General features: G+C 59.2%; 4 protein-coding genes across 4 annotated transcripts; 2 read left to right on the top strand and 2 right to left on the bottom strand.

The window, feature by feature from the left end:
* Window positions 1-1,465: 1,465 nt before the first annotated feature.
* Window positions 1,466-5,480, top strand: LOC120240223 (FGF1 intracellular binding protein). Its single transcript, XM_039244935.1, has 10 exons — window positions 1,466-1,679; window positions 1,874-2,072; window positions 2,250-2,376; window positions 3,221-3,321; window positions 3,779-3,912; window positions 4,240-4,348; window positions 4,429-4,492; window positions 4,751-4,837; window positions 4,926-5,023; window positions 5,354-5,480. Exons 1-10 carry the CDS (start codon window positions 1,595-1,597, stop codon window positions 5,421-5,423), a joined length of 1,074 nt encoding a protein of 357 aa, XP_039100866.1. The 5' UTR covers window positions 1,466-1,594; the 3' UTR covers window positions 5,424-5,480.
* Window positions 5,481-5,661: 181 nt separating this feature from the next.
* CTSW (cathepsin W) lies at window positions 5,662-9,079 on the bottom strand. The gene is made up of 10 exons (XM_039244881.1): window positions 8,973-9,079; window positions 8,608-8,692; window positions 7,661-7,774; window positions 7,124-7,278; window positions 6,916-7,012; window positions 6,743-6,823; window positions 6,527-6,652; window positions 6,266-6,330; window positions 5,974-6,177; window positions 5,662-5,891 (listed from the first exon to the last, which is right to left on the bottom strand). Exons 1-10 carry the CDS (start codon window positions 9,057-9,059, stop codon window positions 5,781-5,783), a joined length of 1,125 nt encoding a protein of 374 aa, XP_039100812.1. The 5' UTR covers window positions 9,060-9,079; the 3' UTR covers window positions 5,662-5,780.
* A 2,758-nt stretch (window positions 9,080-11,837) lies between these two features.
* EFEMP2 (EGF containing fibulin extracellular matrix protein 2) lies at window positions 11,838-19,896 on the top strand. The gene is made up of 12 exons (XM_039244771.1): window positions 11,838-12,290; window positions 12,653-12,719; window positions 13,045-13,162; window positions 13,394-13,442; window positions 14,092-14,298; window positions 14,904-15,026; window positions 15,501-15,617; window positions 15,757-15,876; window positions 17,380-17,499; window positions 17,587-17,713; window positions 17,942-18,137; window positions 19,215-19,896. The coding sequence occupies exons 1-12, from the start codon at window positions 12,251-12,253 to the stop codon at window positions 19,374-19,376; spliced, it is 1,446 nt and encodes a 481-aa protein (XP_039100702.1). The 5' UTR covers window positions 11,838-12,250; the 3' UTR covers window positions 19,377-19,896.
* Window positions 19,897-20,140: 244 nt separating this feature from the next.
* MUS81 (MUS81 structure-specific endonuclease subunit) lies at window positions 20,141-25,773 on the bottom strand. Its single transcript, XM_039244768.1, has 16 exons — window positions 25,400-25,773; window positions 25,182-25,311; window positions 24,862-24,947; window positions 24,048-24,146; window positions 23,873-23,941; window positions 23,635-23,720; window positions 22,991-23,131; window positions 22,736-22,831; window positions 22,525-22,646; window positions 22,335-22,432; window positions 21,668-21,784; window positions 21,468-21,563; window positions 21,175-21,303; window positions 20,995-21,098; window positions 20,404-20,487; window positions 20,141-20,311 (listed from the first exon to the last, which is right to left on the bottom strand). The coding sequence occupies exons 1-16, from the start codon at window positions 25,532-25,534 to the stop codon at window positions 20,245-20,247; spliced, it is 1,659 nt and encodes a 552-aa protein (XP_039100699.1). The 5' UTR covers window positions 25,535-25,773; the 3' UTR covers window positions 20,141-20,244.
* Window positions 25,774-26,895: the final 1,122 nt, after the last annotated feature.

Genomic DNA, 26,895 nt, shown 5'->3' with positions numbered 1-26,895 from the left:
GTAGAGGAGACCGGCTGTGATAAACAAGAAGCAGACAAGGAAGGGGCATGGTTTGAGAACCTCCACCCCCCCCCAAAGAAAAAGGTTTTCCCAAAGGGGTGGTAATCTGAGGGGCCCTGAAAGATGTATAGGCTTTTGCCAAGTAGAGCTATTTCAGGGAGTGGGAAGAGCATGGTGAAGGATATTGAAGATATTGGGGACCAGCTGCTTTAGGAACTGACAGTAGCTCGATGTTTCGAAAGGTAGTTGTGTGGAGAAAGTGGTAAAGTGAGGGAGAGAAGCAACAAAGGTAGTTGGCTGAAGTGTTTCCACAGGCCAGTAAAGATTTTAGGCAGGAGATTAGCATTTTAAAATATATATGCATGGGGGGGGCTCAGTCTGTTAAGCGTATAACTCTTGATTTTGGCACAGGTCATGATCTCAAGGTCATGAGATTGACCCTTGCCTCAGGCTACAAACTGGGCAGGAAACCTGCTTCAGATTCTCTCTCTCTCTCAAGCTTCTCTCTCTCTTTCCCTCTGCCCCTCCCCCGCACACTCTCTCCCTCTCAAAAAAAAGTAATTAATTAAAAGAATGTAATACGCACTAAAAAAAATTATTCAGGCTGCTCTGTGTGGGATGGACCCTGGGGAAAAGGTGTAGGCAGCGAGATTAGTAAGAACACTGTGTCAATGGGCAAGATAGAGCCACGCAGGACTGGGCTGGGTCAGTGCCAGTGGGGGTGGAGAGGACAAAACATCCCAGAAATACTCAGGAGGCAAACCAGCAGAACTAAACGTGAGGAGAGAGGAGTCTGGGAGAAAGCTCAGGTTTTGCCGCATGAGAACGGGGTGAATGTTGGGACTGTCACTGTGACAGCAACACAGGCGACAAACAGATTGGAAAGAGGTCCGTCTGGCTTTTGAGGGGCCTATAGGGAGACAGCTTGGAAAGGCCTGCAGATGGACGGCCCTCCTGATGTGGACTTCCAGGAAGAGCTCTGAGCTGCAGAGTGAGAGAGGTCATCGGTGGAGGTGGGAGGGGGGGTGTCAAAACCATAGGAAGAAATGCCCTATGGTCACAAGCGGTGCTCATCCGCAGGCTGGCCCGAGGAACACCCAGTTAGGGCCCTTGGAAGTCAGGTCAGACATATTTTTTGCAGAGAAAAGATTTAGGAGAGAGACCTGTGAAACCACTACATTTAGGATACAGATCAAAGTAGAGACGCCCAGAAGAGGGCAGAGAAAGTGGAAGAAAAGCCTGGAGAAGTGAGGGGGGAGGTTAGAGGGGCAAGGGAGGCTGGCCGCTGGCTGGCCTCGACTCCCAACGTCTTCCTGCAAACTGGGCCAGGATTAGGAGTGGGGGTGAGGGCAGGGGGCGGGGACAAGGGACCAGAGATTGCCCCTCCCGCCGGGGGGAGGAGCTAGTCCTCTTCCTTCACCGCTTCTCCGCCCCCCCCCCCCCGCCCCGTCCCGGAAGTGGTCCTTCTCTGGCTCCGGGTCCGCGGAGCCGAAGCCCCGCGTTCCCGGAAGTAGCCCGCCGGCGGGGCCCCGGGCCCGGGGCAGTGCTCGCTCCCGCCGGGGCGCTGCCGCCGCGCCCGGGTCCGGGCGTCGCCATGACCAGCGAACTGGATATCTTCGTAGGGAACACGACCCTCATCGACGAGGACGTGTATCGCCTCTGGCTGGATGGTTACTCTGGTGTGTGGGGGGCCGTCTGTGGAGCGGTTCAGAAGAGGCGGTTGTTTGGGATGCGAGGGGGGCGGGGCCAGGACTCGGGCGTCCTCCGGGAAAGTGGGCGGAGGGAGTAAGGGTTGTGTAGGGGTCGGAGCTGGGGTCCCCTGAGGGCCCGTGGGTCGCGCCGAGCGGGTCCTAATGCTCCCCCCACTCCCCAGTGAGCGACGCGGTGTCCCTGAGGGTGCGCTCGGGAATCTTGGAGCAGACGGGCGCGACGGCAGCGGTGCTGCAGAGTGACACCATGGACCACTACCGAACTTTCCACATGCTCGAGCGCCTGCTGCACGCACCGCCCAAGCTGTTGCACCAGCTCATCTTCCAGATCCCGCCGTCCCGGCAGGCGCTGCTCATCGAGAGGTGGGGACGCCCCGACCCGTGTGGCCCATTTTGCAGGCCGACACTGAGGCCCGGGTGGGGACGGAACATACACAAGCTGTGAGAAAATTGAGAGCAGGACGGGCCAAACCTAGGCCCTGCCTGACCGCCTTTCCCCTCCTGCATGGAAAGTCATCGGTGTCCTCTGCCTCCACGCAGGTACTATGCCTTTGACGAGGCCTTTGTCCGGGAGGTCCTGGGCAAGAAGCTGTCCAAAGGCACCAAGAAAGACCTGGATGACATCAGCACCAAAACAGGCATCACCCTCAAGAGCTGCCGGAGACAAGTGGGCACTGCACCCCCGCTCCCTAACACAACATCTCATGTCCAGTCTACCCCTTCATTCCATGCCTTTGGTCAAGGCCCCACCTCCTTTCTCCTTCCCCACCTCTGGTGTGGCAGGGGCTTCGCATTCAGTGGCCCCTCCCATCGTTTTGCACCTTCCAAACCACCTCCTGCTCTCTGCGGGAGCTATTCTTTCGAAGCTTAGATCTGACCATAGCTTCCCCCTCCTGTATACTTTAATTGGCTCCCGCTCCATCCTGAATAGTGGCCACACTATTTGGCCTTGACCTTACTCGCCTGTGATCTGGTCCCTGCCAACCTTTCTTGGCTTACATATTTCCAGCCCCCTGGCTTTCTTGCTCACGCTCCTCCTACCCGGAGGCTACTATTCTTGGCTCTGAGGTACAAAGCAGGGGATTAGATGCCACCTTCTCCACCTTCTCTCTCTGAAAGTACAGGGAGAAGTAACCCTTCTTCTGAGCCTTTAGTATCTTTTCCCTGCGTCTCTTGTTCACTCCCTCTGTACAGCTTAGCATTTGTTCATTTTTTTTTACTTCCTGGATCCTAGCCGAGAGGGTCAGTTCCAGGACAAGCTCCTGAAGACCTGGAGAGCATGATGCTAAAATAGGGGGAATTCAGAGGTAGGAGTGAGCAAACGTTTATCCAAGGCAACATGGTTGAGTGGATAACAGGTATTAACGATTAATAGTTCGTTGAAGAGTACCACTTGGTACATTAGAATATGTTGACTGGATACAGACGGACAGGCAAGGGAGGGATGTTCGATCAGTTTATTGGGTGGCAACCACTGACAAGTCCTCCCTCCTCCCCTAACTTCCCCACAGTTTGACAACTTTAAGCGAGTCTTCAAGGTGGTGGAGGAGATGCGGGGCTCCCTGGTGGATAACATTCAGCAACACTTTCTCCTTTCCGACCGGTTAGCCAGGTGAGGGGCCTGGCAAGGAGCCCGCCATCTCCCCTTCCTGCACGGTCCTTCCTTGGGCCATGAGGCAGGGCTGCTTTCCCCACCCCAGCTCACTTGACCTTCTGGCTGTATTGGGGGATGGTTATCCTACCTTTAGGCTGTGCTTTGGATCACATTGGCCTGGCCTCAAATCCCATCCTGGCCACTCACCGGTAGGGTTGTTGCAAGATGCCTCAGAGGTGCCCAGTGACTGTAACTTTTCCTTGTGGTCTCCCTCTGTATCCCTTAGGAGACCTGGGCTGACACTTTCTCTTTAGGCAGGTGAGGGGGCCCAGAGACAAGTGACTCGAAACATGTCACGTAGTGAGCTGGGGCAGAGACAGGCCAAAACTCAAATGCCCAGCCAGTGCTTCGGGTGGGAGTTCCTCGCCAAAAAGGAATTTCAAAGCCGGACAGGCCCCCTCTCCCCTCCCTGCAGGGACTATGCGGCCATTGTCTTCTTTGCCAACAACCGCTTTGAGACGGGGAAGAAAAAACTGCAGTATCTGAGCTTTGGGGACTTTGCCTTCTGTGCTGAGCTCATGATCCAGAACTGGACCCTCGGAGCCGTCGGTGAGGCCCCCACTGACCCAGGTGCCCGGATACCTCCCCACCTCCTCCGGGCCTGGTTCGCCACCAGCGGTCTCTCCTGCAGGCCCCAGTTCCCAGCATCCTTTCTTCAGTGCCCCCACCCCCCCTCCCCGCAGCCACCGCTGGACCTAGTCCAGCACACCTTGTCTGCAGACAAAGGGCCCGCTGTGGCCTGGGGCAAGTCACTCCCCCTTTCTGACACTCCCTCTTCTGTCTCATGGGGTTCTCTGAGGTGGTGGGTGTGGAAGGCTCGGGATGTCCCTGAAGGGGTTTTTACCCCTCCCAACTCTCTTACGGGCTCTCCTCCAGACTCCCAGGTGGATGACATGGATGTGGATTTAGACAAGGAGTTTCTCCAAGACTTGAAGGAGCTCAAGATGCTTGTGGCTGACAAAGACCTTCTGGACCTGCATAAGAGGTGACCCTGGGGAGTCCCTGGGGTGGGGAGTCCCCGGGGTGGGGCCCCGGCAGCTCTGGGCTTACCCTGTCTCCCTCCAGCCTGGTGTGTACTGCCCTCCGGGGAAAGCTTGGTGTCTTCTCTGAGATGGAAGCCAACTTCAAGGTGTGTGGCCCAATCCAGCCTCTGTCCCTTGAGCATCGTCAGCCTCAATGCATTGTCCCCACTGGGCAACTCTGCTCATGCCGGACATTGACCGGCAGGTAGTCGGCCACCCCTTCTACTCCCTGGGGAGGGGAAAGTCAGCCCCTAGACATCGGGGAGTTGTTTGGTTGAGGGAGGTGGATGGATCTGGGGAGGACCCTACCCCCTCCTCCAGCCTCCGGGACCGAAGGCGGAACTCCCGGGCTCCTTGCTCCACAGAACCTGTCCCGGGGGCTGGTGAATGTGGCCGCCAAGCTGACCCACAATAAGGATGTCAGAGACCTGTTCGTGGACCTCGTGGAGAAGGTGAGCTGCCCAGCTTTGCTGCCCTCTGATCCCCAGTGTGGCCTGTCCGTGGGCTGTACCAACACTAGCTGTTCCCTCGGGCCCACAGTTCGTGGAACCCTGCCGCTCTGACCACTGGCCGCTGAACGACGTGCGGCTCTTCCTGAATCAGTATTCGGCATCCGTCCACTCCCTGGATGGTTTCCGGTGAGAGACCCCAGGCCTCCTTTCCAGTTTGGCCTTGCTGTAGCCAGCCTTCTGCCAGGGCCCAGCCCTCCTGCACATTCAGGGTTCTCTGTTCTGTCCTTGGGCGGGGTGGAAGTCACTCTGTGGGCTCCACCTCTTAAACACTATGACCTGACCTCGGGTAGGTTCCTTAACCTCTCCATGTCTCCGTTTCCCCCATAGAACCTGGAGGTAACAATGATAATGATCCTGAGAATATTGTGAGGAGTGAAGGGACAGGAGAACAGGAAGCTCTTAGAGCAGTTCTCCAAAGCAGTAGGGGTTCAGTACCTGTTACTGTTATCGTTACAGGCACCAGGCCCTCTGGGACCGCTACATGGGCACCCTCCGGGGCTGCCTCCTGCGCCTCTATCATGACTGAGGTCCCCTCCCTCCGCCCTGCCCACCGTGACAATAAAGTTGCCATGACTTCGGAAGAGCCTGTGTGTGGGAGTGTGCGTAGGTGTGCACGCATCTGTCTCTAAGGGTCACGGTGAACGCGTATACGAATGTGTGTGTATGTGGGCCCTGCAGAGACTAGAGTGTGTCAGAGGATGGCGTCGGTGCCCTCCCCACCCACCCCGTTTCCGCACCCCAGCTGAGTTCACTTGGAAACCAGGGAGCTTGTCGTGGTTTATTCAAGCTGTGGCAAGATGAGGAGGACAGGCAAAAGCCTTGGGTGGGCCCAGCAGGGAGACGGCTGGCACAGCGGGAGAGAGCTGAGGGCTGTGGCACAGGCTCAGGGAGGGCAGGACACGCGGCGCTTCTTCACCGGCCGGTCCACTCGGGCAGTGAGTGGGTACTTGGTGATGCCGCAGGTATTATTCCCTCGGTACAGCCGGAAATAGCCCTAGGAAGTTAAGGGGACATCAGGGCCCGAAGGTAGGGAGAGGCCTGCCCTGGCCTGTCCCCCGAGTAGGTCACCTTCTCACCTTCTCACCCCATTCGGCGCCCCAGGAATTCTTTAGGATCCAGAACGGGATTGAGCGGCGAGGATAAGGCTGGGACGCGGCCGCCCCTGCCCGCCTGTCCACCTCTGCCTCCGTCTTCCCAAAGCCCACAAGCAGGACACAGTGGTCCACAAGCAAGGGGTCACAGGAGGTGGGCGTGGCCTTGATCACACCCTTCTTGTATTGCTGCGGCACACAGAGGGGCAGAGTCTGAGGCCACCTCCCCTAGATGCCTCTCCCCCGCCCCACCCACCCCTTCCAGATCCTGTCCCACCTTCAGGAGCTTCATATTGATGGTCACGGTGATGGGGCCTTCGGTGGCTAGGTGCCAGGCGATTTCTGGGGGTGGAAGGTGCCATTGGGCCTCACTTGCTCTGTGCCCTTTGTTCTTGGCACACCCCCACCCTTCACCTCTCTCTCCCTCCATCTCTGTCTGTAGCCCAGTCTGTTTGTCTCCATCCTGGTCTGCCTGTCCCGGTCATTCTCTCCCTCCCCCACCCCCCATGCCTGCCCTTGTCTCCCCCTCTGCCCGCACTCTGCTCGTTGTCCTGCAGCATGATGAAATCCTGGATCCAAGCCGCCCTCTTATGCTTCTTGGCCAGGCACCGGTGGGGTTTGGCCTTCCCCTGGAATGGGTAGTCCTTCTCGCTGGCCAGCCCACCTGGAGATAAGCAGGGCCGGGGAGGAGGCTCAGCTCCTGAATGTCCCCCTCCCCGCCCCCCACAGCTGCCCAGAGAGGCAGGGCACTCACTGTTGTTGAGGACAGTCATGAACGCGTCCCAGACGAAGCCGCCCCTGCAGCCGTCTCCGCAGCGGCCACAGTCGAGCAGCTCTGGTGCAAGAAGGGACAATGTGGGTGGGCTGTGCCCTGGCCCCCCGTGCCCCCCTTTCCCCCCCCACCGGCCCCACTCTGGTCAGCCGTACCCTGCACAGAGAGTTCTACAGACTGGTGGTATCTGATGCCCCATAGGGCCTCGATGTTGCCTGCCGCCGCCATGGCCCAGCAACAGTTGCAGCTTTCCTGCAGGAGGAGGGCAGCAGAGCAGGTTTCCGGGCCTCACCCCTGCCCCCCTTCCTCCCTCCCCCCACCCCCCCCAACCAGGGCTGGACTAGGCCGTGCTGGGGCAGATACCTGCTTCTTGACAGATGAGATGACTCCATCCAAATTCCGCCAGTCACAGGTTGGGGGCACGGACTCCTCCCACTCCTCAGACCCTACCTCTCTGCCCACATTGGGAGCCTCTCCATCCATCCTCCGACGCCCATAGAGCCGGCCAAACTCCTCCTCTGCGGGATAGGCAGGGCCACCAGGGTCACCATTTTGTCCCCTTCTCCCCCACAGTCTGCCTCACACACTCCAACCACCCACATTCTCGGTTATTTGAGTCCCCATAACCCCCTAGGAGGCAGGCAGGGGTGTCGGGGCCCAGAGAGAAGCCAGGTTTCTTCCTAGGATGCACCCCCACACACACACTTGCCGCCTCACCCCTGAACCGGACTGGGGCCCAGACCTGCCCGTGCTGTCTGTGATTTGGGCCACACAACTCTGGTCCCCGGGGTCCCTCTCTGGGAAGAGAAAGCTGAAAGTCTCCCCTGTCCACCTGCCAGTATCCCCAGGGAAGTCACTGCCTCCCCACGTCCCACCTCAGGTCCGGGAAGTGTCCATTACCTGTGAGGTCACTGAATGGAGTCACCCCAAACTCGGCCGTGCCTAAGTCTTCCTCCTCCAGCTGCTGGGCCTGGGCCAGGTTGCGAGCAAAGATGTCCAGGCGACGTGCATACTCTGGCCGGAAAGGGGGTTGTCCTAGGCTGCCTCCCAGCCCCCGTGGGCAGGAAGTGGCCGCTGGCCAGGCATCCTACCTCCCACACTCACCCAGGTGAGCATTCGCTCCTCTCTTGTGGCCCCTGCAGGCCCCACTGCAGACCTGTGGGCCAAGGAAGTGGCTTCCTGGCCTATCTTTCCCCCCACCCCACCCCGAGGCAGCAAGGAGGGACATCTCTGCCTACCCACGGAGAAGATAAGTAAAGGGTCTGAAGGCAAAGTGACTCAGAAAGGAAAAGTGGGTGATCAAAGACTGGCTTCCTGCCAGGTTACATGCTGCCACCTCCAATTCACACCTCTGATTGCAGGTTTGGAGCTGAAACATGATGAAGGTGGGGGAGGAGGGGGGGTACAGGCCCATGGCATGGGCAGCTTGGCCTGAAAGGTGTCCCCAGACCACCCCCCGCCCCCCAGTGGAAGATGAGACCCAGAGAGAGAGCAGGAGCAGGGCTGTGGCCTCCTGGGGTGGAGAGTTTCCAGCTTGGTGTTTCTGAGTGAACTCATGATGGCACAGCCCGCTGCCTGGAGGCACAGGAAAAGTGGCTCTGGAGGCAAGGGGGTCCTCTCCGCCTGGGGCAGACCCCCGACAGCTGCCACCTGCCCTCCAAGTTCATAGCAAAGAACGATCCCGTCCCCACGTGTACATTTAGGAAACCAGGGAGCACAATCTCCAGCCCTGCCGCTGTCATGCTTAGTGCCTTTGGCCAAGCCTGTTCCCCACCCGAGTCTTGATTTTCTCATCTATTAAATGGGAGAAAGGGGGTTGGACTGGAGCTGTACATGCCCCCTGATACCTTCTGGGTTTGAGTAACTCCGGTTGTACTGGATCTGGAACAAGGTGAAGACCTGTTTCAGCTCCAGCGGCTGGGGTCCTGGGTCCTGGCAGGGAACCAAGGGGGCCGGGTGGAGGGTGGGAGGGGAGAGCCGTGAGAAGGTGAGGAGTCATCGCTGGGACCACACCTCGCCTCCCAGCCTTGCAGGAATTGGGCGGGGGATCAGCAGCTCAGCCTGCTCTGTCTCCCTCAGCATGGCAATCACCTTTCCAGCCTCAGTTGCCCCCTCTGAGAAATGGGAATAAGGCTGTTGTTTCTGAAAGGGTGAGGCCTGGGCATGGGATTTGCAAAAGGAAGGGTATGGGAAGAAGGCGGGGGGCACTTACCTGGCTCCTAAGGGAGCCCTTGACGCCTCCGGCCAGGCCGGCCACAGACAGGGCCAGGAGGCAGGAAAGGGAGACGGCAATTGCCATGATGCTGCCGGCAGAGTACTGGAAGCAGGAAGCTGTGCAAACCACTCTGGAGGGGCTGAGGGGGTGGAGCTGGAGAAACCACGAAGGGGAAACCAGGTTGGGAGGGGTGGGCATCGGAACACAGAAGCCGCCTCAGACCTTCAGGCTTCTGTCTTCTCCAGCCCTCTGCTTGCCTGTTTCCCCACTCCACCCTTTTTCTTTATTCAGCAGAGGCCCGCTGCCCACCCAGTTCTGGACAATTCTAGGGATATAAAGGTGGATCTGTCCTTAAGGAAACAGGAATAGACAGCTCCTAAGTGAGCAGTGACAGTGTACGGCCATCAGTGTCGTGACAGGGAAACCCAGGGGGCTATGGATCCCATGGGCTCCTGACACCCGGGTGGGGGTGGAGGGCGGTCAGTGTCCCCTGGAGAGGCACTCTTGGTCGTCCTGTAGCTCAGTCACCTCAAGGGTACCCACCAAAAAGCCTTCCCTTCTCCCCATCCTCCGGTCTGGCCCCTGGCCCCTGGAGCCCCTGCTGTGCCTGTCTGCACTCGGCATTTGCCTCCCAGCCACGCCAGAGGCGACTGATGTTCCTGTGTCCTCAGCACCCAGCACGGGGCTGGGGCACAGAGCAAGCCTGGATGTTTGCAGACCGAACAATTGGTTGTTATGGGTTTTACACAGGAAAGTTCAGGCTCTAGGGTACAGTAAGTGGCAGCCACTGCCTTCTGTTCCTCATTCTTACCACAGTCTAGGGATGGGGATGAGGGGTCTGGGTGGGCCTGAGGGGCCAGATGGAGCGCAGAAGGGGTGAGGGCAGGGAAGGTCAATGTCCTGGAGGTGAGGAGAAGCGTTGCAGGGAGGCAAGTCCGAGCGGCAAGTGCACTGAGGTCTGAGCACAAAGATGGAGGTTCAGATCTCGCCACCTGTGCACGCAGCCGTTCCCCTCTCAGCCTCGGGTCCTCATCTCAAAGTGGCAGCAACAATTCCTTTGAGTGGAATGACCATGGAGCATCTGTGACACTGGCTGGCACAGAATAGGTGTTCAAATGGTGGGTTCTTAATACTCTACGCTGGAGCAAAGAGCCCAGAGAGTCTTGGAATCAGAGTGACTTGAGTTCAAATCCTGTCCTTACACTCTGGCTGTGCCTGGACAAATTTCAGCCTCTGTCGTCTGAGAAATAGGGTGATGACGGCACCCCTTCCCTGGCTTGGCAGGAAGGTTGCGTGAAGCGCATGCTGGTTCCCAGAAAGGTTATATGTCTTAGTAATAACTATTGTTATTTTTATCTTTTAATGTTTATTTTTGAGAGAGAGCGAGAGTGGAGGAGGGGCAGATAGAGAGGAACAGAGGATCTGAAGCAGGCTCGGCACTGACGGCACAGAGCCCAATGCAGGGCTCCAACTCACAAACTATGGGATCATGACCTGAGCCGAAGTCGGCCACTTAACGGAGCCACCCAGGTGCCCCAAGAACCATTATTTTAGTTCTTTTTTCATTACCACTTTGTTGAGACATAACTCACATGCCATAAAAGTTACCTTTTTAAAGTATACAATTCAGGGGCGCCTGGGTAGCTCAGTTGGTTAAGCATCCGACTTTGGCTCAGGTCATGATCTCATGGTTTGTGGGTTTGAGCCCCGCGTCGGGCTCTGTGCTGACAGCCAGCTCAGAGCCTGGAGCCTGTCTTCAGATTCTGTGTCTCCCTCTCTCTCTGACCCTCCCCTGCTCATGCTGTCTCTATCTCTCAGAAGTCAATAAATAAACATTAAAAAAATATAAAGTATACAATTCAGTGGCTTTAGTGTATTTGCATAATTGTGCAGCCATCGCCACCATCTGGTTTCAGAGTATTTTCATCACCCGGAAAGAAACCCATGTCCATAAAGTCCTCCCTTCCCCTGGCAAACCCTAATTTGTCTATTCTGGATGTCACATGCATGGTCTATGAGGACCTTTGTGTCTGGTTTCTTTCACCTTGTGTAATATTTTCATTATTTATCCTTGTAGTACATATCAGTATTTCATTCCTTTTTATGACAGAATAACATTTCATCGTATTACCACGTTTTGTTCATCCATTCATCAATTAATGGACATTGGATTGCTTCTACATTTTGGTTCTTATGGATACTGTTGCCATGAATGTTGTGCATAGATCTTTTCCTATGGACATATGCTTTCAATTCCCTTGGGTATATACACATGGCAGTGAAATTTCTGGGTCATGTGGTAACATTTTGAGGTCCGGCCAAGCTTTTTCAAAGAGGACCATCTTACTTCCCGTCCAAGTGTTTGAGGGTTCCAATTCCTTCATAACCTCGCCAACACTTGTTATTGTCTGTCTTTTTGGCTTTAAAGAACTATTATTTTTAGCCTCCTCGCCCCAGTGGCTGGGAAGGGTCTAGGGGCTGGGGGGTACACTCTTCAATTCACCCTGAACCCCAAGGGCTGATATCGGTACCCACGTGCCCGCACCGGCACCCCCTCTCCCTGGGCGGGGCCGCACTGGGGGCGATCTTGAGGATAAACAAGGGTGGGAAAGGGAAGGGAGGGCTCGACAGTTCCTGCACGTCTTCGGCCCGACGCGGGAGACGTCTGCACTCGCTGCCCTTTCCCGTCTGGCCCCGCCCTGAGACGTGGGCAGGGAGAGGCCCCGCCCCTTCCTGGGAGCCAACTCCGCCTAAACTCCTCCCCGAAAGGCGCGCCCTGCTTGGGAGAGAAGGCAGAGCCCGGAGGTGGCGGGGGAGGGCTGGGGGTGCGTTTGGGAGGAGGGCCGGTAAGGCACTGGCGGCGGACCCTAGCGTCCTGTGCGCCCAAGTTCAGCCCTGCCCGCCTTCTCAGGGGCTTCCATTCATTCTGGGCCAAAAGGGAACCGCCGCCCCCTCTCCCAAACAGTTGGAGTTGCCCGGATAGATTGTTCCGAGGAGGCGGGCCTGGAGTGAAGGGACCGCCTGGCTGACGGCCCAGGGATGGAGGAGAGAAGGGACAGAGGTGAACAGTTCTGGGCCTGGGAGCGTCTCGTCCCCAGGCGAGGGCCTGGGGACCCCGAATGAAGTTTTAGTATTTACAGAGTGACTGTCCGAGTACACGGAATAAAATTCTGGAGGGCGTAGCGTGAGGGTCTGGAAGCCCCAGGATTAGGTGGGGTCTAGGTGCCCAGGACGTCTTTCTGGGAGGCGCAGAGTGTGGAGGCCCCGGCATTTAGATGTGGGTGCACAGGATGGAATCTGAGGAGCCCGGATTAGGTAGGGTCCAGGTGCGCAGGATGACATTCTGGGGTGCGCAAAGTGAGGGCCCGCGGGTTCCCCTGGCTGAGTCTGGGGGCCCTGGCATCAAGGCCGTGCCCCCAGGATCGGGCGCTAGGGGCACCCTGGCCCTGTGCCGGGAGGCGGCTCCGGGCAGCGCCGCGGGGGACCGGGTGGGGGCCTGCGGCTGGCCGGGGGCGGAGAAGCGGGGGGTCGGGGTCCCTCCCCCTGGCGCGGGCTCAGGAATCCGCCGAGGGGCGGGCAGAGGCGCCGGGGTGGGCCGCGCCGCGGCGGGCGGGCGGGCGGGGGGCGCTTCCTGGGGCCGCGCGTCCAGGGAGCTGCGCCGTCCGCCCGTCCGGCTGCCCGCAGGCACTGCCCGAACCAGCCGAGCCTCCGGAGACCCGGGCCGCAGGGGCGTCGCGGGCTCGAGTGAGTGGCCGTCCGTGGGGGGAGGGCGCGAGCCGGAGTCTCGGCCGAGTCGGCGTCAGCGCAGAGCCGAGAGGCCCGCGCTCGTCGGCCCGCGCCACTGGGGGACCGGGCGGGGGCGGGGTGGCCCCGGGGCGGGTGGGCCCCGAACCCCGGCCTGCGGGAGGAGTGGGCCCTCGGCCCTGGGAAGCTCCGGGGCCCCAAGCACTGTCCCGAGCGGGAGGCGGCCGGGGTCCGGGCGCGGAATCCTGGTGCGGGGAATGGGGGGTGCGTGGCAGAAGTTCCCTAACCACCTCCCGCCCCACCCCCTCGCCCACCACTTTTCCAGCCCCAGGATGCTCCCCTTCGCCTCGTGCCTCCCCGGCTCCCTGCTGCTCTGGGCGCTGTTGCTGTTACTTTTGGGGGCAGCATCTCCCCAGGATTCGGAGGAGCCCGACAGCTACACGGTGGGGACCGTGGGGCCACTGGCCTGGGCTGGGCTGGGCAGGGACACAGAGATGAGGATCCTGGGGTGGCTGCTGCTGCGGGACGACTCTCCCCTCCCCTGGTTGGTGAAGTGGCTGGGGGGCCTTTGTTTGGAGCAGGCTGGGAGGGTGGCCAGGCTCAGGCCCTGATCTTGGCCTGGTCATTTGAAGGGGACTGGGGAGGACCACTGGCCATCTCTGGTCCCTTTGTAGGAATGCACAGATGGCTATGAGTGGGACCCCGACAGCCAGCACTGCCGGGGTGAGTGTTGCCTGGGGGACGGACCCACGCCCAGGACTCCGGGAACTGGGAAGGGGATTGCAGCCTCAGCTCCCAGAGCAGCACTGGGAGCCCGATGCCTGTCCTCTGCCGAGCTTGGCTTGGCGGAGGCCAGCTCTGATCCTCTGGGGGCCAGCTCAGTTAGGGGAGGAGAAGCCATGCAGGCCCCTCCCTCTCAGGGAAACTCAAGACACCCTGCCCCCAGCCCTCAGCAGGCAGGAGAGCAACAGGGCACTGCCCAGAGGAGCTGGGTCCTGGAGACCTCTAATCACTTTCCTGTTTGGTTTGTCCCATCATGTCCCGGGAGGGCGGTGTCTGTGGGGTGGGTAAGGAGGCCTGCACATCACTCTTGGGCCGAGCCAGGGCTAAGGGCTTTGGGGAGGGCTAGAGACCCTGTTGGGGGAAGAGAATGGGGGCAGGGGAGACTATGGGAACAGCCACCCCGCCCCACCACCAGCCCTGGCAGTCCTTGGGAAAGGGTCCTGGGCAAGCAACTTTAGCTAGTTGAGTAGAGAGGGAAGGCCCTGCCTGGGTCACACAGTTTTTAGAAGGCCAGGCTGGGCTCCTGCGTGCCGCCCACCCCACGGCCAGCCCAGGAGACTGGCTGTGCCCAGCAGGCCCCTCTCCACAGATGTCAACGAGTGCCTGACCATCCCCGAGGCCTGCAAGGGGGAGATGAAATGCATCAACCACTATGGGGGCTACCTGTGCCTGCCCCGCTCAGCTGCTGTCATCAATGACCTGCATGGCGAGGGACCGCCACCACCGGTGCCCCCTGCCGAACACCCCAACCCCTGCCTACCAGGCTATGAACCCGACGAGCAAGAGCGCTGTGTGGGTGAGTGAGGGTCACCCTCGCACGGGGACTTCCGGTCCTCCTACCAGGCATCTATCACTGCATCTTAAAAACTCAGACCTCAGTTGCTCCCTTGCTTGAAAGCCTCTTCAGGGCTACTGGGACGCCATCCAGATCCTCGCTTTGCGTGGGGCCTGCCGCATGTGGCCCCCCGCCCCTGTCCCACCGCTCCAGCCACCGTCTGGAGCCCCCTCCCCGATTGCTGGACACATACTTCAGGAGCTCTGCTTCTCAGCTTCTGTCCTCGACTGGCTTCCTGATCTGGACCCCACCCCTGGGTGCCGTGGGCCTTGGAGGAAGGGCCTGGAATCAGTGTGCCTGGGATTATGGGCGGGGCCTTGTTTCCTGTGCCCCTCCGGCATGGGAATCCCACAGGGTAGGGGTGCCTTTCCCGTTGGCTCCCGGGCTGACAGACCATCATTTGTGCTGTTGGGAGGGTCTAATCCGCGAGCTACTGTTTTGGGAGCTCTGGTTTTATTCACACACCCAGGCAAGTGGTACCTGACCTGTGTCCTCCGTGGTGAGGTGTCTGTCATGTTGGGTGGTGTGTGGGCTCCCAAGTGGGGACTGAGTGGTGTCCCCTGCAGATGTGGACGAGTGTGCCCAGGCCCTACATGACTGCCGCCCCAGCCAGGAGTGCCATAACCTACCTGGCTCCTACCAGTGCACCTGCCCCGATGGCTACCGCAAGATTGGGCCTGAATGTGTGGGTAAGTCCGGGGAATAGACTCTCTAGTCTCTGCCCTGTGCCCTTAGCCTGGCTGTCACCCTTGCACTTGACCCCCTATTCCAGCCCACCGTCAGGCTTTGCCCCACTTCCCCGCCACCTCTGCTTCCCGTCCCCAGTCATAGCACTGTGAGGGTACGTGTGTGAGTCCTGGCTGCCCTGGCCCAACCCAGCCCCCTAGACCCAGGCAAGACTGCGGGTGGTTCAGTCAGTTAAGCATCTGACTTTGGCTCAGGTCATGATGTCACGGTTTATACGGTCAAGCCCAACATCAGACTCTCTGCTGGCAGCTCAGAGCCCACTTTGGATCATCTACCCCCTCCTTTCTGTCCCTCCCCAACTTGCAGGTGTACGGGTGCATGTGCGCTCTCTCTCTCTCTCAAAAAAAAGTATCAGTGGTGAGGCCTTGAGGCCCACCTGACTTGTGCCCTCCGCCCTCCCTCTTCCTCCACCCCAGATATCGATGAGTGCCGTTATCGCTACTGCCAGCACCGCTGTGTCAACCTGCCCGGCTCCTTCCGCTGCCAGTGCGAGCCAGGCTTCCAGCTGGGGCCCAACAACCGCTCCTGTGTAGGTGAGGCCGGGCTGGGCCAAGCCAGCTCCTGGGTCCTGGGCAGGGTGGTGTGGGGCAGAGGAGCTCCCTTTCTGACCACCCTGGGTAAAGTGGGCTGCTCCTTGACTTTCACCACTCCCGTTTCCCCCTGCACCTCCAGATGTGAACGAATGTGACATGGGGGCTCCGTGTGAGCAGCGCTGCTTTAATTCCTATGGGACCTTCCTGTGTCGCTGCCACCAGGGCTATGAGCTGCATCGGGATGGCTTCTCCTGCAATGGTGAGAGCTCCGCTTCAACCCTGTGTGCCGCCATTGGTCTCCCAGGCCCTGTGTCATGCTGTGTTTCCTGCCACACAGTCCATTTGATGTCTCTGTGTCACATCCGTTCTGTCCTCATGACCCTCCTGTGAATTCTACCGCCCCCCCCCCCCCCCCCCCCCCCCCCCCCCCCCCGCCGCCAGCTGATTGCAGGGCACCTGCGGACCTTCCTCCCCAGAGCTCCCAGCCTGGTGGGGGCAGCCTGGGGGGTGAACAGTAGGGAGCACCGAAGCTCAGTGGGGAGACTGACAAAGGATGTGGGTGCTCCCCTTTTGGCAAGTTAGGTTGCCCTGCATTCAAATCCTGGACTAGGGCAAGCCACTGTTTGGAGCCCGTTACTTCTGTAAAATGGGTTGTCTTGAGGATTAAGTGGGCAAATGACAAGACAGGCTTCATCAAGTTCCAAGCTGTGTTTTTGTTTTTTAAGTGTATTTATCCATTTTGAGAGAGACAGAAACAGCGCAAGTTGGGGAGGGGCAGAGAGCGAGGGAGACAGAGAATCCCAAGTAGGCTCCGAACTGCCAGTTCAGAGCCCGACACGGGGCTCGGTCCCACGAACCGTGAGATCATGACCTGAGCCGAAACCAAGCGTCGGATGATTAACTGACTGAACCACCCAGGCACCCCCCAAGCCACAGCGTTTTAAGGTGAACTGCCATTTATTGAGAACCTTGCCTGCGCGATGCATTTCCTGTATGTACTTGGCTGCATTTAATCCTGCCAACAACCCTGTGATGTAAGCATGAATTTTTCCTTCCTCTGCAAATTGAGGATGGTAATATCTCGCTCCAGGTTTAGTGGGAGGATTGTTAAAAAAAAAAAAAAAAAGTAAGCATAAAGTCCTTCAAACAAAGAGAGGTTAAGTGACTTGCCCAAGATCATACAGCTAGGGTGAGATGGCACCAGGGCTCCACTTCTCGCTCCATGTCGGCTGGCCATGTGCCCTGTTTCTGTCATGTGCTGCCGCTGTGTAAGGCCCCATTGGTACCCGGCTCGGTGCTAGGCATCATGAAGATGGCCAGAGCAGAAAACCTGGCTCAAGCCTATGCAGCTCACGGTTGGTAGGAGGGGCCTGTGTGCTTAGGCTGTTTGTAGGCTACAGGAATTGGGAGAGTTACCAAAAACTATGGCGGGCTGGGCCCTCGAGGCTCATTTTTTTTGACAGGGAAATTGAGGTTCCTTAAACTCAGTCAAGACTTGAAGCCAAGCCTGTAGGTTCGCAGTGCTTTCCTTTAGTATTGTCTTGCAGTGCGGGGGCAGAGAGGCCTGTGAGCTTGGCAGTCTGGGCAGATGTTTCTTTGAGTCCTCTGTCCCCTTCCTGAGCTTTGCTCGGCTTGTCTCATCCCCCTCATCTGTCCACGCTGAGCCCAACATAGAGCCAGGTTTGTCCGTGTAAACGTTTGTGGGACTGAATCGAGAGAGGACTGCCCTTGGCCCAGAGCCGTCATCCCCTCTCTCCCTCAGATATTGACGAGTGCAGCTACTCTAGTTATCTCTGCCAGTACCGCTGCGTCAATGAACCTGGCCGCTTCTCCTGCCATTGCCCGCAGGGCTACCAGCTTCTGGCCACGCGCCTCTGCCAAGGTACAGGTTGCCCTGGTGCAGCGGGTAGGGTGGTATCAGGGGCTGGTGGCCTGATGTCTGGGTTCCAGCCCCTTTCCCCTGACACAGACATTGATGAGTGCGAGTTGGGCACGCACCAGTGCTCTGAGGCCCAAACCTGTGTCAACTTCCATGGGGGCTACCGCTGCGTGGACACCAACCGCTGCGTGGAGCCCTACGTCCAGGTGTCGGACAAGTGAGTCCACTCGCACAGCCCTCCCCGCAGAAACTGCAACTCCCAGAGGGCTCTGCTGTTTGGGCTGGGAAGTGCCCTGCAGGCCGATGGGAGTTGTAGTCCTTTATGACTAAACCATGCATACTGTTCTAGCAGGAGTGGATCCTTTCGGGATCCCCTTTTTAGGGGTGGGGCCAAATTGGGGTACGGGCTAGGACCTCATTCGTGTCCCCATCTCGGGGTCTCTAGTCGCTGCCTCTGTCCGGCCTCCAACCCCCTGTGCCGGGAGCAGCCCTCGTCCATCGTCCACCGCTACATGAGCATCACCTCGGAGCGCAGTGTGCCCGCCGATGTGTTCCAGATCCAAGCGACCTCGGTCTACCCTGGCGCCTACAATGCCTTTCAGATCCGTGCGGGAAACTCGCAGGGGGACTTCTACATTAGGGTAAGGCTTTCCCCTAACTCCACCCCTCAACTGACATGCATAATCCAAAATTGAATTCCAGGAAACCGTAAGTTGGAGACTCGGCTTTATCACCATGTCCCGCCTCTTCTCTCAAAGCCCCGCCCCCCGGGAGGTGCAATTTCTGTAGAAAGGTAGGGGTATTCTAAATTCCCTTGGTACAAACCGCAGGTTGTTAAGTATAATTCTAACGAGGCCTTTGGACACTGGGGTTTTGAGTCCCTGCACTGGTTTCCATATCTGGCCTCAATTTCTTCACCTTTAGAACAAGGCACTGCATGAGAGGCCAGCCCAGGTAACAGACACGGCAGGGTCTCTCTCGGAGAAAGAGGCAGTGGGGGTTGGTGCAGGGGCCTGCGGTACAAGCACCCGGCTCTCTGCTGGTGGAACTATTAGGAGGGAGGGGCCCAAGGGCTTATCTGGTATCAGTCCTTGTTTTCTCTTTCTCAAACTGAATGCTCTAAAGGGAAGTCTGCCTGCTCCAGGTCACCAAAGGCCCCATGGCTCCCGAGTCTCCCACCCTCCCACCTGGCCCTGAATCATCAGTTGACCTCCCCGCCCTCCCCCCCCCCCCCCCCGTTTGACAAAAGAACTAGATGCGAAGGGTGGGAAGAATACCAGTGGTAGATCTTTTCTTTTTTAAGTTTATTTCTTCACTTTGGGAGAGACAGCATGAGTAGGGGGAAGGGCAGAGAGAGAGAGTCCCAAGCAGGCCCGGTGCTGTCTTTGTGAAGCCCAATGCGGGGCTCGAACACTTGAACCGTGAGGTCACAACTTGAGCCAAAACCAAGAGTTGGGACGCTTAGACTACTGAGCCACCCAGGCGCCCCACCAGTCGGAGATTTCTGAGGGCAGGGGCCTGGGGGGCACGAGAGACGCGATGCCAAGGGTATCACAGAGCCAGATGAAAGCCTGCAGTCCCAGCCTGGCTAGGGCTTTCTACTTCAAAGCAAACTGGTTGTGGGTGCAAGAAACGGGACAGGGAGGGGGTGCCAGGGCAGGGTCTTGGCACATAGGTTGATACAGTTTGCATGTCCCCCCACCCACTGTGCCCTGCAGCAAATCAACAATGTCAGCGCCATGCTGGTCCTCGCCCGGCCTGTGACGGGCCCCCGGGAGTACGTGCTGGACCTGGAGATGGTCACCATGAACTCCCTCATGAGCTACCGGGCCAGCTCTGTACTGAGACTCACCGTCTTCGTGGGGGCCTACACTTTCTGAGGTGTGGGTGGGGAGCCCTCAGGGAGGGAGAGGTTTCCTGTAGCCGAAGAGCCTGGGGCTCAGGGATAACTGTGTTCTGATAAGAGGAAAGATGCTGTTGTGAAGAGTAGAAAGAGAAAGGCAATAAAGGGAGAAAGAAGGAGTCCTGGTGGCTGAGGGGGATGGGTAACATCTAGGGCACCCCAGACTGGGGAAGGGGCCAGGTTGTGGGAGGAGGGCTGCCCAAAGGGGGGTGTCTCTATTCAGGCTGAGGGGGCCCCATGGATAGGAACTGGGAATTGCATCCCAAAGCCGGGATTGGTCTCCATACCATGCACATGAGACTCGTTCTGAGAAGGCGGGAGGTAGTAAGGCGGCAGACGCCGGGCCTGACTGGTCTGCAGGGGGCCTGGGAAGCCCCACTGTAGACCATGGGAACCTTGGGTTTCAATCCCAACTTGGCCTCAGACTATCAACTTGGCTCAACCCTAGGAGCTTCCTGGGGCCTCCATTTTCCAATCCATAAAATGAGGCAATTAGACTCTGAGTGCTTTTCAAGCTTTTCTTTTCCAAGCTACAAAACCTCTCGTCAAAGGAAATTTTATTTGATCAGGAAACTCTGACGCCCTGGGACTAGATTCAAAGTAGCAGTGGCCCGCTGGCTCCCAGGGAGCCCCAGGGTGCTGAGGAAGGAGCTCAGTTTAAAAATCGCTGTACCTGCCAGTCTCCCCAGTGTCTGCCGATACTTCACAAGGCCCCTGGGGCCTGGCAGCACCCGCAAATATGTAAGACTGCAAATGCTTGTATTTTTATTGTAGCCCAAAAGATCCCGATTAAAAGGCTGGCTAGCCTGTGAGGGTGGGGGCTGGGGTCGGCCTCACGGTGTGGCTCAGGTCAGGGGGTCGTAGGTGCAGTAGAGCTGGGACAAGGTCCTGCTCAGAGCGGGCCCCAGGTTCCTGCACAGAGAGAGAGGCAGCTGACGGTCAGGCCTGCGGCCAGAGCAACGCAGCCCCAGGCACGCACTCTGCGTCCCTTTCCTTGCCGTCACCTCTGCAGTTGGCCACACTTGATGGTGCTCAGCAGCAGCTCCTGTTCCTTGGGGGTGGCACAGGCGTCATAGGCGGCCAGGAGGCTGGGGGTAGGGGTGGGGTGCTTGAGTTTCTACAGGTGGACAAGAGCGGACAGCTGGCCCACTCCGAGTGCTGAGGCCAGCATCACGCGGGAGAGGCAGGAGGAGTCAGCATGGGGTAGAGGGCTCAGGACCACTGCTGCACCTCCTGAGCCTGGCATTCAAGGCCCTGTTCCATCCAGTGCACCGTCCCTTCGTGCGGCTGCAAATGTTCTCCAAGTATGGCCATTCTTGGCGCAGTCTTCACGGCCCAACTCCCTCCTCCAGAAGCCTTCTCTGCTGCACCCGGCAGAATGTCTCCCTCCTGCCCTCCCTCCAGGAGGCTCTCCTAATGGCTGAGATACTGTCTGGTCCTAGATGGCTCCTAGGTCACCATGTGACCTCCATGAACTCAGTCGGGTCTGTCCAGCCCTCGAAGAGCCAGGCCTCTCCACAAAGCACTGGTTGAGCTGATTCCTCACAGGTAGGGCAGAGGCAGAGGACCCCTGAGGGGCTGGGCTGCGGGCCTACCTGGCAGGGGTGCTGTACTGCTCCATTATGGCCGCTGCCTTCTCTGCGCTGACGCCGCGCACCTGCATCAGCTGTCGGGCAAACACCTCGCGCACTGACTGGGCCTGGGACAGGGGAGGACTGTTACCAGGAATGGTCTGGGGCCGGGCCACACGGCGAGGCGCTGGGGAGAGGCAGTACCTTGTTCTTGATGGCTCCTGCGTTGAAGTCACTGAAGGTGAGGAGGGAGCAGAGAGGATTTGGGGAGGGCCCAGGCCTTGATTCAGGGTTCCCTGAGGTTCCCCAGGGGCGACTGCGTAGGGTTTGGCCCTGAGGGAAGAGGAAACTGAGGCCGGGACGGAGTTCTAGGGGACAACCCCCAGCCAGTCCTTGCCCGATCCTAGGCCTCAGTGGGCCAGCCTGAGAAGCCGAGGTCCTGCTCCCTCGCCTTCCTTGGGGAAGCCCCGGGTTCAAGGACAAATGCACCGCCTCACCTGGTAGAGTCTCTCCAAGCCCCGCGTCATAAGGGCCAGGTAGGCAGCGGACTCCTTAATGTCGGCTGTGCGCTTCACAAAGAAGCCATCGATGACCTGGGGAAGAAGGGGAGCCCGCCCAAGAGAAGGAGGGCGCTCTAGGCTGGGGCCGTGGGCCACAGGGTCCCTGGCAGCCTGGCCCTGCCCCTCCCCAGGCTCACCTGCGTGTTGGCGACGGCCTGCAGCAGCGTGCTCTCTGGAAGGCTGAGGTTGTCCGCTGAGCAATGCTCCTCCACCAGGTATACGCGGTGCCCCAGGCCACAGCGCTTCAGCCGGAACTGAGGAAGCAGACGGGCAGGCAGGGTCAGGCCTGGGTGCCCACGTGCCAGCTGCCTATCATGTCGCACTCAGAATCGTGATGGGACCCTGGGCCCACCAGCCCACCTCCTCATCCTCCCTAGCTACTCTGCCTGTCCCTGAGCGACCTCGGCCTCTGCTAGCGCTGGGATAGCCGCATGGAGAGCCCTTCTGCCACCTCTGAAGGATGCCCGTCCTTCAAACCTCTGCTGGCCTACACACGGCCTTTCTGACTATGCAGACAGCCCAGTGGCCAGTACTGAGACTGGGCTGCTTGGGTCCCGCTCCCGAAGCTTTGGGTCCTATTTATTCCAGACTCCTGCCCGGGGGGGCTCTTGCATATGCTCCTCGGTCCAGCCCAGTCCCTCTGTGCTCCCCCTGCCCAGACCCTCCAGCTGGGATCTTGGGGCCGCTTGGGTGCAGCTCTAATGGAAGCTCTGAGGCCAGCCGCAAGGGCCATGGGCTCCCCTGGGCCGAGGAGGAGCCCGAGAGCAGACGGGACGGGACGCGCAGCGAGGCCAGCATGGGAACCTTCTGCTCGCGGAAGCGGCCATCTATGATGCTACTGCTCAGGTCGTCCAGCCGCTTGCGCTCCACGATGTGGTCCAGGACCAGCTCCCCGGGTCTCTCTGCCAGGAAGCCAAGAAGGGTTCTGTCAGCTCGCATTCGCCTGCACCCAGGCCCTGCCTCTGCTACCTGCCTTTCCGTCCATGCCCCTTACCCGGGTCTCTGGGCCTGGTCTCCTGCGCCACCCACACGAAGTCCCCAACGTGCAGCTTGCGCACTGTGTGGGCAACATGCAGCCGCTGTAGCTGGAGGAGCAGCTTTTGCCTGTGCCCGGCCCTGGAGTTGGGAGACAAGAGGCCTAGAGCGGGACACCTGACCCTGCCACCTCCCAGCATCCTCTCCTTCGCTTCCCCCACCCCACTCACCCCTTGGCTTCGCCGATGTCCACACACAACAGCACCCTGTACTCCCCAGGCCTGAGCTCCAGTGACAGCTGCTGCGCACTCCCTTCACTGGCACCACTACGAGGCGGGGAGCGGGTGGTGGTGTGTCTGAGGCCAGAACACCAGTGCCCGGCAGCCCCCCGCCCCCCAACCCACAGTGGGTGGGGCAGCTCCGCCAGAGCTGCCGGAGACAGGGCTGGGACCCCCCGTTGTCCCCTTCACTCCCTTCCTCCTCACAGCTCAGCCGAGGCTGCTCCTGGCACTTCTGGCTCTTCCCCCGGGGGCTCCTCTGGTCCGATGCCCACATCCAGCGAGCTCAGGCCCTCTGACTCAGCCAGCCTCTGGGCCAGCTCCAGACCCTCCGGGGTCAGTGAGTACCTGGTAGGTGGAGGAGATGAACACAGACCTCCCTTTTTCACTCACACCTGGCAGGCTCTCCGGCCAGCCTCCGTGACCCTGCACAAACAAGTCTGGGGGCTTCCACACCCCTACCCCCATGCCGGGTTCTCTCTCCCCAGATCAGCTTCCTTTGGACCTGTCCAGGGACCTTTCTCAGTCTGCAATAAGCACATCTCAGACAAACTCTCCTTCTCTCTGGAGCGCCTTTCCTGCGTCTCTCCCCGCTACATGCCGTGTCCTCCAGCAAAGCCTTTCTGCTCTTCTGGTAACCTGTGGTACCCTCTCCTGCCTCCCACTGACCGCCTGGCCTCTCGGACCCTCTTGGGACTCCGACAGCGGGGGCTCTTGGGAGTAAGGTCTCCCCTCCCCCACCTATCTCAACAGCACGAGGCCTGAGATTGCTGGGCGACTGTAGGGCCCCGCGTGGAACATCATGCACGTCTCCCCCCTGCACCTCCTGTGTCCCCTGTAGTTGACCCTACCTGGCTGGCTGGTGTGTCCTGAGAACCAGGTTCCTGTGGAGGAGGGAGCGGAGGGCTGGCCAGGGTCGAGAACTCCCAGGGGCCGCCTGTCCGCAGGGGAGGAGACTCTTAGAAAGCTCCTGGCACTACCGCACATTCAGCTCCCAGGGCCCCAAACCACTGCTTGCGCCCAGGAAGAGAAGTCTCAGGGCCTCATCCAGAGCCACTGGGCTCCATCCTCTCCCATCTCGGTGCTCACCCTGGGGGTTTTCTGGCCACATCTCTGCAGCAGCTCCTCCTTGGTTAGGAAGCTACGGCCACTAGGATTCTGGAACCAAGGCAGGTTCAGTGCTGGGGCCGGTCCAGGCTCCTCCAGGAGCCTCACGCCCCGCGGCCCGACTTCCCCTGATTCCTGGGACCAACCAAGCGCTCACCAGGTGTTCCCTGTAGAGCAGCAGCAGGACTGCCCGTGCTCCCGAGTGCCGAGCAGGCCAGTAGCTGCCACCGCCTCCTGCTCTGGGCTGGGCTGAAATCTGAAAGATACACGGAAGCTTTGAACAGGAAAGCCAGTCAGCCCTCAGAGACCAAATCCCTGGCAGGGCTGAGGTTCAGGTTCTAGCTCAGCAGGCTACACAGGCCTAGACAAGTCACTCAGCTGCCTCTGTTTCCTTACCTGTAAAATGGCTCAGATGATGGGCCGGCTTGTAAAGCTGTGGCGAAGTGGTGGATGGTTGCTGGTGGGTGGGTGGGTGGGTGTTTGTGTGTGTCCTGTAAAGCTGTGGAGAAATGGTGGATGGTTGCATGTGTGTGTGTGTAGGAGCAACGTGAGGGCATAATCGGGACCGCGAAATGGTGGATGGTTGCTGGTGTGTGTGTGTGTGTGTGTGTGTGTGTGTGTGTGTGTGTGTGTGTGTGTGTGTGTGTGTAGGAGCAACGTGAGGGCATAATCGGCCTGACCCAGCCTCAGTTCTACCATCTTGTTGACAAGAAAAGCCAACAACAGCAATCCCCACGACTTACTGGACCTGGGGATTAAACCACCTGATCATAGAACCCTCAACTGACTCTGTTACCATTCAGTATCTCCATCTACAGAGGAGAAAGCCAAGTATCAGGATAAATCCTCCGCCCAAGGCCAGGCATCACTAGTGAGAGGTCTGTACCCAGGCCTGCTAAGTCCCCCAGGCCAGAAAGTCTTCTTCCTGCTGTTCCCATTTTTCCTTCTCGCTACCCTTGCCCACTCCTCACTGGCACGGAAGAGTCCTGGGCTCTGGCAGCTGGCCCTTCTGGGGCTGGACTCTTCTCTCCAGACGGTGAACTTGGGGCATGGTCACCTGCGGGAGCAGAAGAGAGTCAACGCCACGGAATGCAGCAGGTGGGAAGGTCTGAGAAGCTTCCAGCCTCACGTGAGACAGGTGAGGCTGTGTGTGCGAGCCAGCCTCTAGCCTGAGCTCAAACAGCAACTTGGACCTGAGTAAGGTGTCTGAAGCTAAGGTGTGCCAGATGATTATGAAGGCTGCTCCTGGGGGAGACTCAGGGGACCACCGACCCCTGCCCCCAGCGCTCACCGCCTGATGCTCCGTGCTGCTGCAGCCGCTGATCCAGCATACGGCAGAGCCTGTCTCCGAAGTGCTGTAGGATTTTAGCTTCTTTGCCGCTGCGCAGGGGCAGTGGGTACCGCCGGAGGGAGCGCAGCGCCTGGCGGCGGTAGGCGTACAATACTAGGTCAGGGCGGGCCTCGCTGTCTGTCTCCGCCCGCACCTGTCCCCATTAAGCCGGGACCCACCTTCTGAAAGACGAATTGCGTGCGGCGCCCCCTACTGGCTGCTTCGTCCCGCCATTCGGTTAGCCAGCGTATGAAGAGCGGGTTGGGGCAAACCGGCAGCGGGCGTTTCCGGCCCAGGCGGACCGGCGCTGCCATGAGCCCCAGGGCGGGTCGTCTGGCGCCTCGCGCCGACGGGAATGGGACGCTGCCAGCTCTGGAGACGGGATTCAAACACCTGGCTCGAAAGGGTTAGGGCGGGATCTCTCCAATCACGTGGTCCCACGCGGGGCACGAACTAGAGCAGCATCCTGCTGCCCTCCCCGCCCCTGCACTGCTCTAAGTGGTTAGTGCCAAGAACTTTATACCCTTTCACCCCCTCGCCCCTCCCGACCCAAAGCAGCCATCGGGCCGGGCCCCACCCAGACCCTCCGAGCCTTGACCCGCCCTTTCCTCCACCCCAGATTCAAGAGCGGCGGGTCCTCTTTGTGGGAGACAGGAAGGCGGACAGCGCCCCCGTGTGGCTGGGAGGGCTTGGCTAGGGTGGTGCTTAACACCGAGTAACCTGAGGCAGTCCGGTTCGGTCTCACCTTTGCGGAGGATGCTGGAGACTGGGTTTCTGAAAAACCCGAGAGGTGGGGGGTGAGGGACACATGAATACAGGTATATCTGCAGGAGGGAAATCTAGAAAGGGATACAGGGATGGAGATACAAAGGTAACGTAGGAGGAGCTGAAGGACACCCCCCCCCCCCAGACCCGGAGATCCGGACCTGGGAGGGAGCGGAGCGTGGAGACCCAGCAGTGGGGGAGGGGCGAGAAATCGGGGACGTGCTGGGAAGGCCAAAGCTAGGAGGACGGAGGGTACCAGAGAACAAGTAGAAGGGGGACAAATAGGAGATGCTAGGATTCGGGACAGGTGTGTGGAGGGAGGGGGTTCTGAGACGGGTACGTGGTTGGATTCAGGGGAACCCACTGGAGGTAAGAGCCCGGACAAGGGTGGAAGGGGAGAACATGTAGTGATTTTCGTGACTTGTTGCAGATAGGAGACCCTCAAGGAGGTTTAGGTTTATGCAGAAGTGACCCAGGTTGAGGTAGAAGTACAGCCGAATTCGGCTCGACGATCTCGCCAGGAAGTTACAGCCTTCCGCAGCGGTTCTACGGAGGTGTCGAGGTGCCGGTCTGGGGCCTCGAGCAGCCAAGAGGAGGGGGCCGGAGATTCAGGCCCGCCCCTTCAGACTCCACCCAGCTGCGATTCCGTACGCCACCCCCCCGCCTGTCCCCCCCCAGCCAGCTCCAAACTCCCGCCTCCCTCCCGAGGCTGCCTTATAAGGAGCCTCCATCGGGCGTTCAGTTTGGCACCACCCCCTCTAGTCTCTTGTCCTAATAAGGGCATCTAGGGCATCCCGTGGCTAGGGGCGGGTGGGAGCGCGTCTCCAGGGTAACTTCGAAGTCTCTCTCCCCCTCCTCGTTGCTCTTGGAAACTCCCCGAGGCTTGAAAAAAGTGGAGCCAGCCTCCTTT

This window comes from Hyaena hyaena, unplaced genomic scaffold (assembly GCF_003009895.1).
Source record: "Hyaena hyaena isolate Hyena2069 unplaced genomic scaffold, ASM300989v1 scaffold_248, whole genome shotgun sequence".
Lineage (NCBI taxonomy): Eukaryota > Metazoa > Chordata > Mammalia > Carnivora > Hyaenidae > Hyaena > Hyaena hyaena.
The sequence above is the reverse complement of the archived record's forward strand: the minus strand, read 5'-3'. Positions and strand labels throughout refer to the sequence as shown.